The sequence below is a fragment of the Loxodonta africana genome, chromosome 7, assembly GCF_030014295.1.
Source record: "Loxodonta africana isolate mLoxAfr1 chromosome 7, mLoxAfr1.hap2, whole genome shotgun sequence".
In the NCBI taxonomy this organism is placed as follows: domain Eukaryota; kingdom Metazoa; phylum Chordata; class Mammalia; order Proboscidea; family Elephantidae; genus Loxodonta; species Loxodonta africana.
This window is the reverse complement of record NC_087348.1, coordinates 25022264-25039488: the sequence shown is the minus strand read 5'-3', so window position 1 is coordinate 25039488 and position 17225 is coordinate 25022264. Positions and strand designations below refer to the sequence as shown.

Here is a 17225-nt window from a genome sequence, read left to right as displayed (position 1 = left end):
CAAGGTGTTTTCAATCACCTCATATGTATGTGAATGTTAAACAATGACTAAGGAAATCAGAAGAAGAATTGATACCTTTGAATTGTGGTGTTGCCAAGGAATACTGAATGTACCATAGACTGACAAAATAAAGAACAAATCTGCCTTGGAAGAAGTACAACCAGAATGCTCCTTAGAAGCCGGGATGCTGAGACTACGTGTTACATACTTTGGACATGTTATCAGGAGGAATCAGTCTCTGGAGAAGGACATCGTGCTTGGCAAAGCAGAGGGTCATTAAAAAAGAGGAGGACCCTCAGGCAGATTAAATGACACAGTGGCTGCAACAATGGGCTCAAGCATAGCAACAATTGTGAGGATGGCACAGGACCAGGCAATGTTCGTTCTGTTGTACATAGGGTCGCTATGAGTCTGAACCAACTCTATGACACCTAACAACAAAGAGGCCTTTGGCAGCAGATTTGCCCAATGCAATGTGTCTTTTGATTTCTTGACTGCTGTTTCCATTGTTGTTGATTTTGGAATCAAGTTAAGTGAAATCTTTGACAACTTCAAACTTTTTTCTGTTTATCATGATGTTGCTTATTGGTCCAGTTTTGAGGATTTTGGTTTTCTTTATGTTGAGGTGTAATCCATACTGTGGTCTTTGGTCTTCATCACTAAGTGCTTCAAGTCCTCTTCACTTTTAGCAAACAAGGTTGTGTCATCTGCATAAAGCAGGTTGTTAATGAGTCTTCCTCCAACCCTGATGCCACATTCTTCTTCATATAGTCCAGTTTCTCAGATTATTTGCTCAGCATACAGATTGAATAGGTATGGTGAAAGGATACAACAATGACCCACACCTTTCCTGACTTTAAACCATCCAGTGTTCTCTTGTTCTGTTCAGAAGACTGCCACTTGATCTATGTAAAATTTCCTCACGGGCACAATTAAATTTTCTGGTTTGCCCATTCTTGGCAATGATATTCATAATTTTTTACGATCCACATAGTCAAATGCCTTTGCATAGTCAATAAAATAGGTAATCTTCTTTCTGGTATTCTCTGCTTTCAGTCAAGATCCATTTGTCAACAGCAATGGCATTCCTGGTTCTGTGCCCTCTTCTGAATCTGGCTTGAATTTCTGGCAATTCTCTGTTGAGGTATTGCTATAGCCACTTTTGAATGATCTTCAGCAAAATTTTACCTGTGTGTGATATTTATGATATTGTTTCATACTTTCCACATTTTGTTGGATCACCTTTCTTTGGGATGGATACAAATATGGATTCCTTCCAGTCAATTGACCAGATAGCTATCTTCCAAATTTCTTGGAAAATGTCAGCAAGCATCTCCAGGCCGGCATTAGTTTTTCAAAACATCTAATTAGTATTCCCTCAGTTCCTGGAACCTTGTTTTTCCCCAATGCCTTAAGTGCAGCTTGGGCTTCTTCTTTTAACACCATAGGTTCTTGATCATATGCTGCCTCCCGAAATGGTTGAACATCGACCAATTCTTTTTGATACAGTGACTTTGTGTATCCCTTCCGCCTTCTTTTGATGCTCCCTGTGTGGTTCAACATTTTCTCCCACAGAATGCTTCAATATTGCAACTTGAGGCTTGAATTTTTTCTTCAGTGTGTTCAGCTTGATAAACATTGAGCAATTTCTTCCCATTTTGTTTTCTAACTCCTGGTCTTGGCACATTTCATTGTCTTCTCCAGCAACCCTTTGAAATCTTCTGTTCAGCTCTTTTACTTCATCATTTCAGCAGTTCACTTTAGCGTCTCTACACTCAAGATCAAGTTTCAAAGTCTCTTCTGACTTCCATTCTGATCTTTTCTTTCTTTCCTTTCTTTTTAATGGTCTTTTAATTTCTTTATGTGTGATGTCCTTGATGTCATCTCACAACTCATCTGGTCTTCAATCATTACTGTTCAATGTGCCAAATATATACTTGGGATTCTCTCCAAATTCAGGTGAGATATACTCAAGGTTGTGTTTTCCAACTATCGATACTTCTTTTGGGTTTCCAACTTTTTCATTCCAATCACCAGTAATTATCAATTCTTCTTGACTTCATGTTCAATCAAATCCATACTGCAAAAACTGGTGAAAATCTCAGTTTTCTTAACTTTGGCATTAGTAGTTGGTGTGTAAATTTGTATACTGGTCATATTAAATGGTATTCCTAGTACCAAAACCAAGCCAAACCCAGTGCCATCGAGTTGATTCCGACTCATAGCGACCCTATAGGACAGAGTAGAACTGCCCCATAGAGTTTCCAAGAAGCGCCTGGCAGATTCAAACTGCCGATCATTTGGTTAGCAGCTGTAGCACTTAACCACTGTGCCACCAGGGTTTCCTTGGTATTCTTGGTAGATATATGTATTTTACCTATCACTGACAGCAATATATTTCAGGACAGATCTTGAAATATTCTTTTTGATGATGAATATGACTCCATTTCTCTTCAATTTGTCATTCACAGCATAGTAGGCCATAAGATTGTCTGAATCAAAATGGCCAATAGAAGTCCATTTCAGCTCACTACAGCCTTCAATATGAATTACACCTCAATATAAAGAAAACTAAAATCCTCACAACTGGACCAATAAGCAACGTCATAATAAACAGAGAAAATATTAAAGTTGTCAAGGATTTCATTTTACTTAGATTCACAATGAATGCCCATGGAAGCAGCAGTCAAGAAATGAAAGATGTACTTCATAGAGAAAACTGTTGTAAACAACCTCTTTCATGTGTTAAAAGCAAAGATGTCACTTTGAGGACTAAGGTGTGGCTGACCAAAGCCATGGTGTTTTCAGTCACCTCATATGTGTGTGAAAGCTGGACAATGAATAAGGAAGAGCCAAGAAGAATTGACGCATTTGATCTATGGTATTGGTGAAGAATATTGAATATACCATGGGCTGCCAGAAGGATGAACAAATCTATCTTGGAAGACGTACAGCCAGAATGTTTCTTAGAAATGCAAATGGAGAGACATCATCTCACGTTCTTTGGACATGTTATCAGGAGGGACCTGTCCTTAGAGAAAGACATCATGCTTGGTAAAGTAGAAAGTCAGTGAATAAAAGAGTGACCCTCAGCACGATGGATTGACAGTAACTGTAACAATGGACTCAAGCATAGCAATGACTGTGAGGACAGTGCAGGATCAGTCAGTTTTGATCAGTTGTTCAAAGAGTTGTTATGAGTCTTAATTGGCTTAATGGCATCTAATAACAACAACAAAAAGTCTGAAATGTTCTTCCATATACATAAATATCACATTATTCCAATTCTCCATTCAGGTCTTGCTCCAATGTTATTTGCATGGAGAGTTCTCTGACAGCACTGCAATAGCAAAACAACACTCCACCATTCCCTATTCCATTGTCTGCTTTACTTTTTTTGTCAAACACCACACATCTCCATATCAAAGACATACACAGGCATATATATTTACATGTGACAAATCTCAGAGTGACACACTCAAATATACATACACGCACACACATTTGATATAGACAGTACAGTCTTCTCTACTTGAACATGAGATCAAGAACTTTGTTTTCTTTCCTGCTATATCTCCAGCTCATGTTTCATCCTAATCTTTCAATGAATAGTTTTGGAAATGAATTCTGAATAAATACAAATATAAAGAGTTCGCATTTTTGCTCCAAACATAAACTAAGGAAGTATGACAATAAAGACAATTTGCAACAATACAGAAAAGGATACTTTAAGCCCAATAAAATATAAATTTGAAGCTAACGTGCCAAATTGCACAAAATATCTGATTATTTTATAGGTGGCTGAGCATGATAACTAAGTGAGGAAAGCTAAATTCTGAATCCATTCATGAGTCCAAAATCCCTAGGTGTCAGGTTTTCAATTCAATATACAAATCTGGAACTCAGGTGGGAGGTCAAGGCTGAAAATATGAATTTGCAAATCATTGTAGACTTCTTAAATCACCAGAGACATAGGTAGAGCTAGAGAATCAAATGCCTTTGGTTAATCCTTTGGTTCCAAGATTTAGAGGTCAGAATTAGGAGGAGGAAGAGCCAGAAAAGCTGACTGGGAAGAAGTGACTGTTGAGGGAGGAAGAAAATCAGAAGAGTGAGGTGATAGAGAAACCTAGAGAGGGATGTTTCAAGGTAGATGGAAACATCAATTGTGGCAAATTCTCCTGACAAATCAAGTGAAAATAGGGAAGAAAGTAACTTTGAATGTGGTTGTGTGGAAGTCTTCTGTGTCCTTGACAAGAATAGTGTCAATAAAGTGCTGGTACAGTATCACAAATGGAGTGCGTTGAGGTGTAAATGAGACATGAGGGAGCAGGGACAGTGACTAGAATAGTTGTTTTAAGGATATTAATTGTAAAGGGGAGCATAGAAATAGGTTTGTGGCTGGATGGGGTTTTCAATCAAGAACACTGTTAAGAGGGATAATACTAGACCATATCTAGAAACAAATGAGGATATTCCAGTTGAGTATGAGAAACTAATGCTTGGGGAGAATAGATATATAATTAGAGAGAAGCAAAGTGTTTGGAAAGCTTCAAATGTGAAAAAGCTGATCTTACACATTATCCATTAAGGAAGGGCATATGCATAAAGATTTAACACGGTAATATGGGGGCAATCTTATCTGATTGTTTATACATGGTAAGATAAAATATGAGGCAAGATCAGGAACAGAGAATGAAATGCTGAGGGCTTTCCTCTAATTGCACTAAGCACCTTAAGTGGAGGACCAAAGTGAATAGATGATTAAGTTTACCTAAGTTGGAATGTAGTCAGATGAGTAGACCCAAAACCCAGTGCCGTTGAGTCAATTCTGACTCATAGAGACTGTATAGGATAGAGTAGAACTGCCCCATAGAGTTTCCAAGGAGCACCTGGCAGATTTGAACTGCCAATCTTTTGGTTAGCAGCCGTAACCACTATGCCACCAGGGTTTCCCAGATGAGTAGAGTGAAATTGGAACCATGAGACTGACTGTGATTGTGAGTGAATGATTATATGAGGACATTGAAATCTCAGCTAGGCCATGAGTCATAAGTGAAATGTGCACATGAGAGCAATAATGGATAATGATAAGGTTGCACTTTTGTTAGATGAGTAAGGAGCAGTTAAAGGATGGGTATTAGAGTAGATGAGCTAGAATAAAAGGAGGAGCGAAGATGGATGTCAGGCATGATACAGTTCTGGATATCTTTGAGAGAAGGTGGAAGTTATGGGGAGATGGGAGAACTGCTCCTGTGCTTACAGAAGATGGGGTGGATGAGAAGAGTTAACTTTTCCTTTGCGAACTCTAACAAATTTTTCAGGGATGAGGTGGCTGAGAGTCGGTCTCACTTGAAACATCCAGAACACTGTTGTTCTCTGTCATGGTATGAAGTGAATGGTGGAAATGGAAAAAAAAAAATAGCACATACACATTTACTTGATGTCCAGATAATTACTTAGACCTCTTTTGCCATACTATCTCATCACAGAAAGCTGTTGTCCCATTGCTCAAATAGTGACAGCACTCCATTCCACTACAAAAAGCAATAGATAGATAATTTACAAATGTTTATTGAAAATTATGTGAAACTTTGAGAGCAGAAAAGATAAAAAATTAAGGCACAGTGATTACTACCTTTAAAATACTCCAATTAACCCACAAAACTTATAAGATATGCGTGCAGCATTGCTGTGGTTCTCATATTTTTTATTTCTGATAAAATTCTTTCATGGATTTTATTTGGTGCTCTTGGCATCCTTGTGAGTGGAATTACTGTTATTATTTATAGCAAAGCAGTCATACACAACCTGGATGTGCCTTTCAAGGTAAAGATTTCCTCATCTGCCAGATACATCAGCAAATAGATGTTCATAGCTGAGTTCCTCTCAGGAAATTTCCTTATGGTTTAAGGATTTGCCTTGCCCAAGATTATGACCCCTCCCAGTTGGTAGCCCACGACCAGAACTGGTCATTGTGGATGAAAATATGTGCCTCTTTTATCAGAAGTTTGGTCATCACTGAAAGGCCATACTAGTTCCAGAGCTCCAGGGAGCTTGGGGACAGTAGATGTAAAATTGGCTTCATGCTTATTGTAAATTCATCACTATTCAACTTCTTCCCAATCTGGCTTCCCTTTCTCCCTTACAGGTATTGTTTCTGGGAACATTCTGCAATAACTCTTCCTGCACACTAATCCATTTTGTCATTCTGTTTTCCTGGAATCCAACTGGAGACTTCAATGTAGATATAGTAAAACAGGTTGACCAGAACGAATACTGAAATTGGAACCTAAACCCAGGGCAGTCAATTCCAAAAGTTTAAATATTCTACCAGACACTGCCTCACCTACTGTGCTGAAGCATCAGATAGGCCCATGTAAATATGTTTAAGATATGAAGAGAAAACAAACAGGACATTTCATTTTAAATCATCTCTCTTAATACAAGTAAAGATCATAAGTAATCAGAAATAAAATTAATAAGAAAATACATGTTCTTCCACAAAACAGGAAGATGTTTACCATGGCTTCACAGTATGGTTTTCTGTAAGACCTTCTTTAGGGCCTCTTTCACATCCTTATTTTTCAAACTGTAGATGAGGGGATTCAGCATAGGTATCACCACAGTATAAAAGACAGAGACAACCTTGCTCTGCTCCATTGAGTAGCTAGATGTTGGGCGCAAGTAAGTGAAAAGAATCGTCCCAAAGAATATGGTGACAGCAGTGAGATGGGAGGCACAGGTGGAGAAGGCTTTGTACCTGCCTTCTACTGAGGGCATTCTCAAGATGGCGATGAGGATACACAGGTAGGAAAAAAGGACAGTAACAACAGAGCTGATGACATTAAAAGTGGAGAAAGCCATGGTAACAATGCCATTGATGTAGATGTCAGAGCAAGAGATTTCAAGCAGAGGTGGAATATCACAGTAGAAATGGTTGATTCGATTAGATCTACAAAAGGACAATCTAAAAGTCATCCCTGTGTGAAGGGCTCCATTCCCAAAGCCTGCAAGGAATGAGGTAGCCACTAGTATGAAGCAAATTCTCCCAGACATGAGAACTGGGTATAGCAGGGGGTTCCAAATGGCTGAGTAGCGGTCATATGCCATCATAGCCAACAGGAAGCACTCAGTCCCAAGGAAGGAGCCATAGAAGTAGAATTGGGCAGCACATTCATTGAAAGTAACGGTCTTATCCTCAGTCACAAGATTCATCAGCATCTTGGGAGTCACAGAAGAAGAGTGGGCAGCATCAACAAAGGAGAGGCTGCTGAGGAAGAAGTACATGGGAGTGTGGAGACAGGAATCAACCTTAATCAGCAAGATCATCCCCAAATTGCCTACTATAGTAGCCATATAGATTAATAGAAACAATACAAAAAGGATAACTTGTAGATCTGGATTGTCTGAGAGTCCTAAGAGAATAAACTCTGTCACTTCTGTTTGGTTCCCACCTTGGGTCTCTTTCATGTACCTTATCATTTGAGCTGTAAGACAGAACATCGCATTTTGTTGGATGAACACATAACAAGCTATAAACATCTTTTCACTGACGTATATACATGTGTACCCTATCAGAAGAGTGAAAAATGAAAAGCATAGTAAAAACTGTGCTGAACTTGACATTAAGCCCAAAGAGCTGCATCTGATTACTATGTATGCTGCCTACTAACTAATGTTTTTGAGCAAGTAACTTAGTAAACATTAACCACAAACTAAAGTTTCTTCTGGTATTAATCATTTATTGAATAATAACAGGGAAAAATCCTTAAGATGTAACGCTCTTTATTATTTGTAAAAGATTAATTAATACATAAATATACTCTACAGGCAGAACTTCTGAAGAAATATGATCAAATTAATTCAGGCCACTCAATAGCCCTCCCAGTACTAATAAAATGAATACAAAATATTAAAAGTCAGAAACAGTAATTAGCAATGTCAAGGAAATGACTTAAATCTCTGAGAAAGGTGAGTGTTAAAAATTGATAAAGTTGATGACCAAGGAAAAACACAGAGGAGAGTCCCATGCATGATTCCAATCCTAGCCTAACTTCCCAGAGTCATTATCTACAGAAAAAAAAAAAAACTGTCAGCAAACCCTGAGAATATTCAATAATTCCCTCTAATATTTAGAGAATTAAACTGTAAGGAAGAAAATATATCTCGGATGAAAGTGATACAACTAGCCAAGGCAGTGTAAACTCCCACCTAACACCCAGGTTCACTGGATTACAACAGATCAGAAAACATCACCAAGAGCGCTTGACATTTGCCACACAACATACTGAATTGGAGGTAGTTTAAAAGGAAATAAATTCACTTCTGGAAAGGTGTAATAAATTCCAAAACAAGATTAAAAAAATAATATCAATTATATGCAAAACCTGTGTTTTCAAAAAATTCCCTAAGTTTTAGTAATAATTAATAAGAACAATTTAAATCAAGTTATATCTACACTAGGTTTTTGAACTCAATTATTAAGAAAGAATTATTCGCTCATCTAAGGAATAAAAAGCAAGGCATCCATATGGAGAAAAAAAAAAATCAGACTAGACTCTGAGTTCTCCAGAATTTATTCCATATCAAAGACAAGGGTGCAATGTCTGCAAAGGTCTGGGTTAAGACAGGGATACCCAGAATATTATGTCCCAACAAGCTTGTCATTGCGGCACAAAATGATAAATAGAACAAAATGACGATGTAAGAAGTCAGAAAACATTAGGCCCAGGAGCCATTCTTAAAAATAATTCATGATCAAATCTAGCCAGCCAAGAAGTAAAGAGGAAAAAAAATGCTCGATGAACTGAATATTGAATCCACATTAAGACTGTGAAAAGCATAGTTGCAGAAGAGAATGTTGCTATTATAAAGCTGAACACATTAAAAATAATGATACACCTAACAAAATAAAGGAGGCTGATGAATGTGAGAGGAAATACCCCAATGCCCTCAAGTCAATTCTGACTCATAGCAACCCTATAGGACAACATAGCACTGCGCCATAGGGTTTCCAAGGAGTAGCTGGTGGATTCAAACTGCAGACCTTTTGACTAGCAGCCGAGTTCTTCACCTTGCTCCAGGGGAAGTACAGAATACTAAATTCTTTATGACTCCCAGCAGGGAATTATTTGATATTGTCTAATATTGAAATTTGGGACAAAATAACAAAATACCTTTGCTAATATTGGGGATAAAGGATCTAATGAACAAGACTGGGGAGAAGGATGGGCAAGAATTTGTTGTATTTTCACAAACACTGCCTACACAGAAAGACCTACATGGGCTCCGCCTAGTTTCCATTACGATATAGGAGCTTGATAGCCTGTCCTAGTTAGCTAGTGCTGCTATAACAGAAATCCCTCAAGTGAATGACTTTAAAGAACAGAAAAGTATTTTCTCATAGTTCCTCACCTTTTATAACTTCTTGAGTTCTCTTTGCTTCTTTTGCTTGTTCCTGTTTAAGTATAAATTCACCTTAAAATAAAAAGCGAAAGTAAATAAATAAATTTCTTTCTTTAGATAAGACACTCACTCTAACTTGCCCAGGGTAAACAGCAGGCATAGCTGGAATGGACTTTAAAGGTTATTTATAATATACGTAGGAAAACTGAAACCATTTACACTTTCTCCATGATAATAGAGTTACTCTATATTCAGCAAAATCCCCTCCTTTCTTGATTTTACTTTTCCTTAAAGAAAACTCTGAGAATTTTTATAACATTGCTAAACATATTTCAAAATATAGAATACAACAAATCCCCAGGTTAGGAACTTCCAATTTTTATAAAACTCCTAACCGAAACCAAAACCTATTGCCATCGAGTTGATTTCAATTCATAGCAACCTATAGGACAGAGAAGGACTGCTTTTTAGGGTTTCCAAGAGGCTGCTGGTGGATTCAAACTGCTGACCTTTTGGTTAGAAGCAGATCTCTTAAATACTACACTACGCACTACCAGGACAACTCATACTTGCCCTTAAATGTTATGTAAATTTGCCCTCACTTTCAAAAAATTGAACCAACCCCTACTAGGAACAAATCCCTCATCACAATCACCTTCACTTACTTACTGCACATGCAGCTTTTAAACCGTCTACAAGGCTTTGAGAATTTTCTTTCACTAAAGTAGGCTACATAAGAACCTGATGCACCTGTTCAGACTTAAGTACAGGTTCAACTTAAAGACACGTAGGAATGCGCTGGACCTCGTTTTTAACCCGGGGACTGCCTGTACATCACTGAAGTTCAGCTGTAATATTGTTGGCAATTATTTTCAATTGCAGAGGCTTCAGAGCAGACTCTGGAGTGAACATTCTGACTTACTTTAATTAGGATATGTTTCTTGTTCTTTGGTCTCCGGGGACAGCAAATCTGATGTAACTTCATTGTAGTCTACTCATTTTGCCCCTCTGAAACTAAGGAAACCACGTTTCTCTTTCTTAGTTCTCTCCTTCACCCTTGGGACACCCAGGCTCAGTGGAGATTGAATTTTCAGTTCAACATTCCCAAATTTAAATATTTTTCTTTTATTTCCCTGGTGGCTGGTGGTCTGATCCTCCTAAAAAAAATTGAATCTACAAAATAGAAGGTTAGGTCTATTTCACAACTTCTATAACTACTCCATTTACATATAAGAAATTATGCTACCTGGATCATACCGAAGTGTCTCAGTGGAGGAGACATGGGGCAGTAGAGAGGACAAGGACAGTCTTAGCTTGGAATCCTGGCTCTCTGGCTCACTGATTGTGTGACTCAGGGTATCTCTCTAGATATCGCTGTTTCAGCTTTTGTCATTTCCAAATGGGAATACTATTATCCCCTAGAAGATATAGAAAATGAATAAAAAAGAATTTCTCCAGTCTCCACATTGTTGCCCACATGCTCCTTTTATAAGGTGCCATCAAGTCAGTTTCAACTCATAGCAAACCTATGTACAGCAGAACCAAACTCTGTCCAGAACTTCACCATCATTACAATCATTGTTGCACTTGAGCCCACTGTTGCAGCCACTTTGTCAATCCATCTCATTGAGAGTCTTCATCTCCCTCTTTTTTGCTAACCCTGAATTAGCCTACGTAGAGTAGATTGAGATTTATCAAGTATTCCATTGCCCAAATGAATCTCCCATCTAAAGATTTCAGAGAGTGAAAATAAAATAGGTTGTTATATCTAATGGTCATTAATATTATTCATGTTGCTTTGAGAAGACATTCCCTTTAATTAATTTCTCAGTACCATTTAATCAATGCAATTTAATCTAGAGTCTGCAGAACAGAAAGACATAAGAGATGTCTTGCTTCATCTCCAGAAATTCAGAAAATTCTGTATTGTTTTTCTTAAGCTTAGCTCTTTTTTTTTTTTTTTTTTGGGTGGTGGTGGTAGAGGAAAGGAAAGAAAGATAGCCTGCAGGGAAAATACTATAAGTTCCTATCAACAAAGAGTCTTTACATCCTGTATTTCTTACCATGACCTATCAGTACCACATGAAAAAACTCACTCTAGGCTATGGAACATCAGAATAAGTTTCAAAATAGGCAGAGAACCAATGTATGATCATAGCTTTAGTGTCATTTAAAGAGGCAGCAGACAATGCTATGTTTCTCTGCCATTCGGCTAGAGACTATCTCAAGTTAGAATGCAATGTGATTTCAAAGAAGCATTCTGAGAACTCACACTGGACACAGGGTTGTAAGCTTGATGTCCTAAGGATGAAACATTGAAAATTAGGTTAAAATGAGACTCTTTATGGAGAACTTTGCCATCTACAATCCAATAAACTAGCAACAAATATTTATTAAGCAACTAATAGAGAGAATCCTGGCTAAAAAAGATGTTACCTCTACCCTCAAGGAGCTTACATGCATCAGAGGATGAGGCAGTGTCTTATGCTGAGTTCTCTAGACAAGGAAAAGCAGTGAAGTACATATATATACAGGGAGAGAAAGATTTACAACAGGGAAATGGCTCGTGGGGTTTCAGAGGCTGGAAAGTCCCATGTCCTTGGGTCAAGTAAAAGGATTCTCTTGACTCACATAGCTGTAGAGCTGACAAACCCAAGATCAGCAAACAAGCTGTTAAATCAAGTCTCAAGAACAGGCGGCAATATCCAATATCCAGAGTAAGCAAAAGGCAGCGAGGTTTGCCAAAAAGTCCATATGTATTAGATGCAAGCCACACCCCCAAGGAAACTGGCTTTCAACTGATTGCTGCTCATAGCAGATCTCATCATGGAGATACTTACATTATTACATAGCTAGCAAACAACATCATAACTGCCAAACCACTGAGAATCACGGCCCAGTCAGGTTAAGACACAATGTTCACCATCACAGGTAACGTTACGAATAATAGAGAATCTGGTGAGCCTATCCCCCCCGGTCATAAGGAGAGGAGACTAGGGACAAGTGAAAATAGCAACTACTATTTATTACTATTATTCCTTCTTTCTAGTCTCCTCTACTTATGACCAGGGGGAGGAGAGGTCATTTTGAATCTGGCAAACATATGGTCTACTATCTTGGGAATGACAACTTGAAGAGGAATGGCGTTGTATTCATCCTCAAAAAGAACATTTCAATATCTATGCTGAAGTACAATACTTTCAGTGATAGGATAATATCCATAAGCCTAGGAGAAAGACCAGTTAATAGGACATTAATCAAATTTTCCCAACAACCTCTAAGGCTAAATGTGAAGAAACCAAAGATTTAACCAACTTCTACAGTCTGAAATAGATCAACCATGCAATCAGCATGCATTGATAATTACTGCTGATTGGAATGAGAAATTTGGAAACAAAGAAGATGGATTTGTAGTTGGAATATATAGCCTTAATAATAGAAATAATGGTGGAGATCATATGATGGAATTTTGCAAGACCAATGAGTTCTTCATTGTAAGTGTTTTATTTGAAGATCATAAATGGCAACTATACTCATGGACCTGGACAGATGGAATATATAGAAATCAAATCGATTACATCTGTAGAAAGAGAAAACGGGAAAGTTCAGTATCATCAGTGAAAACAAGGTCAGGCCCTGTCTGCAGAACACACCTTCAGTTGCTCATATGCAAGTTCAAGTTGAAACTGAAGAAAATTAGCACAAGTCCACGAGAGCCAAAGTATGAAGTTGAGCATATCCCACCTGTATTTAGAGGTCATATCAAGAATAGATTTGATGAATTGAACATTAACGATCCAAGACCAGATAAGTTATGGAATGACATCAAATATGTCATATATGAAGAAAGCAAGAGGTCGTTAAAAAGATAGCAAGAAAAGAAAAGACCAAAATAGGTGACAGAAGAGACACTGGAAACACTGAAACTTGCTCTTGAATTTCAAGCAGCTAAAGCAAAAGGAAGAAATGATGAAGTAAAAGAGCTGAACAGAGAATTTCAAAGGTGGCTCGAGAAGACAAAGTAAGGTACAACAATGGTGAGTACAAAGACCTGAAGTTAGAAAACCAAAAGGGAAGAATCACTGTAGTCATTTCTCAAACTCAAAGAACAGAAGAAAAACTTCAAGACTCAAGTTACAATATAGAAGTTACAACAGAGGAAGCAACAAAAGAAGATGGAAGGAATACACAGAGCCACTATACCACAAAGAACTGGTTGACATTCACCCATTTCAAGAGGTAGCACATGATCAGGAATTGAAGGTGCTGAAGAAAGAGGTCCAAGCTGCACTAAAGACATTGGGGAAAACGAGGCTCCGGAAGCTGACAGAATACCAACGGAGATGTTTTGCCAAGTGGCTGCAGCACTGGAAGTGGTCACTCATTTAGGCCATGAAATTTGGAAGACAGCTACCTGGCCAAACGACTGAAAGAATTCCATATTTATGCCTATTCCAAAGAAAGATGATCCACGGAATTCGTTGACATTCAATTATTTCAAGAGGTAGCATATAATCAGGAACTGATTTCATTTTACTTGGAACCACAATTGACAACAATGAAAGCAATACTCAAGTAATCAAAAGAAGTCTTACATTGGGCAAATCAGCTGCAAAAATGTGTTAAAGTGTCCAAAAGCTAAGAAGTCACCATCAGGACTAAGGTAGGCCTGATCCAAGCCATGGGGTTTTCAACCGCCTCATATGCATGCAAAGGTAAACAATGACTAAGGAAGTCAGAAGAAGAATTGATACCTTTGAATTGTGGTGTTGCCAAGGAATATTGAATGCACCATGGACTGCCAAAATAATGACCAAATCTGTCTTGGAAGAAGTACTACCAGGATGCTCCTTAGAAGCAGGAATGCTGAAACTATGTGTCACATGCTTTGGACATGTTATCAGGGAGAATCAGTCCCTGGAGAAGGACATCATGCTTGGCAAAGTAGTGGGTCATAGAAAAAGAGGAAGACTCTCAACCAGATTGACTGACAAAGTGGCTACAACAATGGGCTCAAGCATAGCAACAATTGTGAGGATGGCGCAGGACCAGGCAATGTTCGTTCTGTTGCGTGTGGGGGGCTATGAGTCTGAACCAACTCTATGGCACCTAACAACAAAGAGGCCTTTGGCAGCAGATTTGCCCAATGCAATGTGTCTTTTGAATTCTTGACTGCTGCTTCCATCATTGTTGATTGTGGAACCAAGTTAAGTGAAATCTTTGACAACTTCAAACTTTTCTGTTTATCATGATGTTGCTTATTGGTCCAGTTTTGAGGATTTTGGCTTTCTTTAAGTTTAGGTGTAATCCATACTGAAAGCTGTGATCTTTGACCTTCATCATCAAGTGTTTCTAGCCCTCTTCACTTTCAGCAAGCAAGGTTGTGTCATCTGCATAAAGCAGGTTGTTAATGAGGCTTCCTCCAATCCTGACACCACATTCTTCTTCATATAGTCCAGTTTCTCAGATTATTTGCTCAGCATACAGATTGAATAGGTATGGTGAAAGGATACTACTATGACACTATGACGCACGCCTTTTCTGAATTTAAACCATTCAGTATCCCCTTGTTCTGTTTGAAAGACTGCCACTTGGTTTATGTACAGGTTTCTCATGGGCACAATTAAGTTTTCTGGTTTTCCCATTCTTGGCAATGTCATCCATAATTTGTTGTGATCCACACAGTCGAATGCCTTTGCATAGTCAATAAAGCAGGTAAACCTCTTTCTGGTATTCTCTGCTTTCAGTCAGGATCCATCTGTCAACAGCAATGACATTCCTGGTTCTGTGCCCTCTTCTAAATCTGCCTGGAATTTCTGGCAATTTCTTGTTGAGGTACTGCTACAGCCACTTTTGAATCATCTTCAGCAAAATTTTACCTGGGTGTGATATTTATGACATTGTTGCATAATTTCCACATTCTGTTAGATCACCTTTCTTTGGAATGGGCACATATTTGGATTCCTTCCAGTCAGTTGACCAGGTAGCTATATTCCAAATTTCCTGGTAAAGGTAAGTGAGATTCTCCAGGCCTGCACTGGTTTGTCAAAACAACTTAATTGGTATTCCCTCAATTCCTGGAGCCTTGTTTTTCCCCAATGCCTTAAGTGAAGCCTAGGCTTTTTCTTTTAATACCATAGGTTCTTGATCATATGCTCCCTCCTGAAATGGCTGAACATCAACCAACTCTTTTTGATACAGTGACTCTAGGTATCCCATCCATCTTCTTTTGTTGCTTCCGGTGTGGTTCAACATTTTCCCCATAAAATCCTTCAATATTGCATCTTGAGGCTTGGATTTTTGCTTCAGTTTGTTCAGCTTGAGAAATGTCAAGCAATTTCTTCCCATTTGGTTTTCTAACTCTTCGTCTTTGCACATTTCATTACAATACTCTACCTTGTCTTCTCGAGCAACCCTTTGAAATCTTCTGTTCAGCTCTTTTACTTCATCATTTCAGCAGTTCACTTTAGCTTCTCTACACTCAAGATCAAGTTTCAGAGTCTCTTCTGACATTCATTCTGATCTTTTCTTTCTTTTTAATGGCCTTTTAATTTCTTTATGAATGATTTCCTTTATGTCATCCCACAATTCATCTGGTCTTTGATCATTACTGTTCAATGTGTCAAATATATACTTAAGATTGTCTCCAAAGTCAGGTGAGATATACTCAAGGTTGTATTTTCCAACTATCGATACTTCTTTTGGGTTTCCAACTTTTTCGTTCCAATCACAAGTAATTATCAACGGTTCTTGATTTCATGTTCAATCAATTCCAGGCTGCAAAAACTGTTGAAAATCTCAATTTTCTAACTTCAGCATTAGTAGTTGGTGCATAAATTTGTATAACAGTCATATTAACTGGTCTTCCTGGTAGATGTATGGATATTACCTATCACTGACAGCAATATAATTCAGGACAGATCTCGAAATATTCTTTTTGATGATGAAAATGACATCATTCTTCTTTGATTTGTCATTCACAGCATCGTAGACCATAAGATTGTTTGAATCAAAATGGCCAATACCAGTCCTTTTCAGCTCACTACAGCCTTCAATATGAATTACACCTCAACATAAAGAAAACTAAAATTGTCACAACTGGACCAATAACCAACATCATGATAAACTGGGAAAAAATTGAAGTTGCCAAGGATTTCATTTTACTTAGATTCACAATTAATACCCATGGACACATCAGTCAAGAAATCAAAGGATGTACTGCATGGGGCAAACCGTTCCAAACAACCTTTTTCATGTGTTAAAAAACAAAGATGTCACTTGGAGGACTAAGGTGTGGCTGACCAAAACCATTGTTATTTTCAATCACCTCATTCGATTGTGAAAGCGGGAAAATGAATAAGGAAGACCCAAGAAGAATTCATGCTTTTGAATTATGGTACTGGTGAAGAATATTGAACATACCAAGGACTGTCAGAGGAATGAACAAATCTGTCTTGGAAGATGTACAGCCAGAATTCTTCTTAGAAATGCAGATGGGGAGACAGCATCTACGTACTATGGACATTTTATCAGGAGAGACCTGTCCTTAGAGAAAGTCATCAAGCTTGGTAAAATAGAAGGTCAGTGAAGGAAAGGGTGACCCTTAATGCAATGGATTGACACAGTAGCTGTAACAACAGACTCAAACATAGCAATGACTATGAGGATAGCACAGGATCAGTCAGTTTTGTTCTGTTGTTCATGGAGTTGCAATGAGTCAGAACTGGCTTAACGGCATCTAACAACAACAACAACATGCCTGGAAAGTTCTTCCATATATGTAAATATGGTATTATTCCAATTCTCCGTTCAGGTCTTGC

The 17225-nt window shown here is 38.2% G+C and overlaps 1 protein-coding gene across 1 annotated transcript; it reads right to left on the bottom strand.

Annotated features, from left to right (window-relative positions):
* Window positions 1-6528: 6528 nt before the first annotated feature.
* On the bottom strand, window positions 6529-7625 carry LOC135231849 (olfactory receptor 5AP2-like). The gene has a single exon (XM_064289047.1). It carries the CDS (start codon window positions 7540-7542, stop codon window positions 6529-6531), a length of 1014 nt encoding a protein of 337 aa, XP_064145117.1. The 5' UTR covers window positions 7543-7625.
* Between the last annotated feature and the right edge of the window lie 9600 nt (window positions 7626-17225).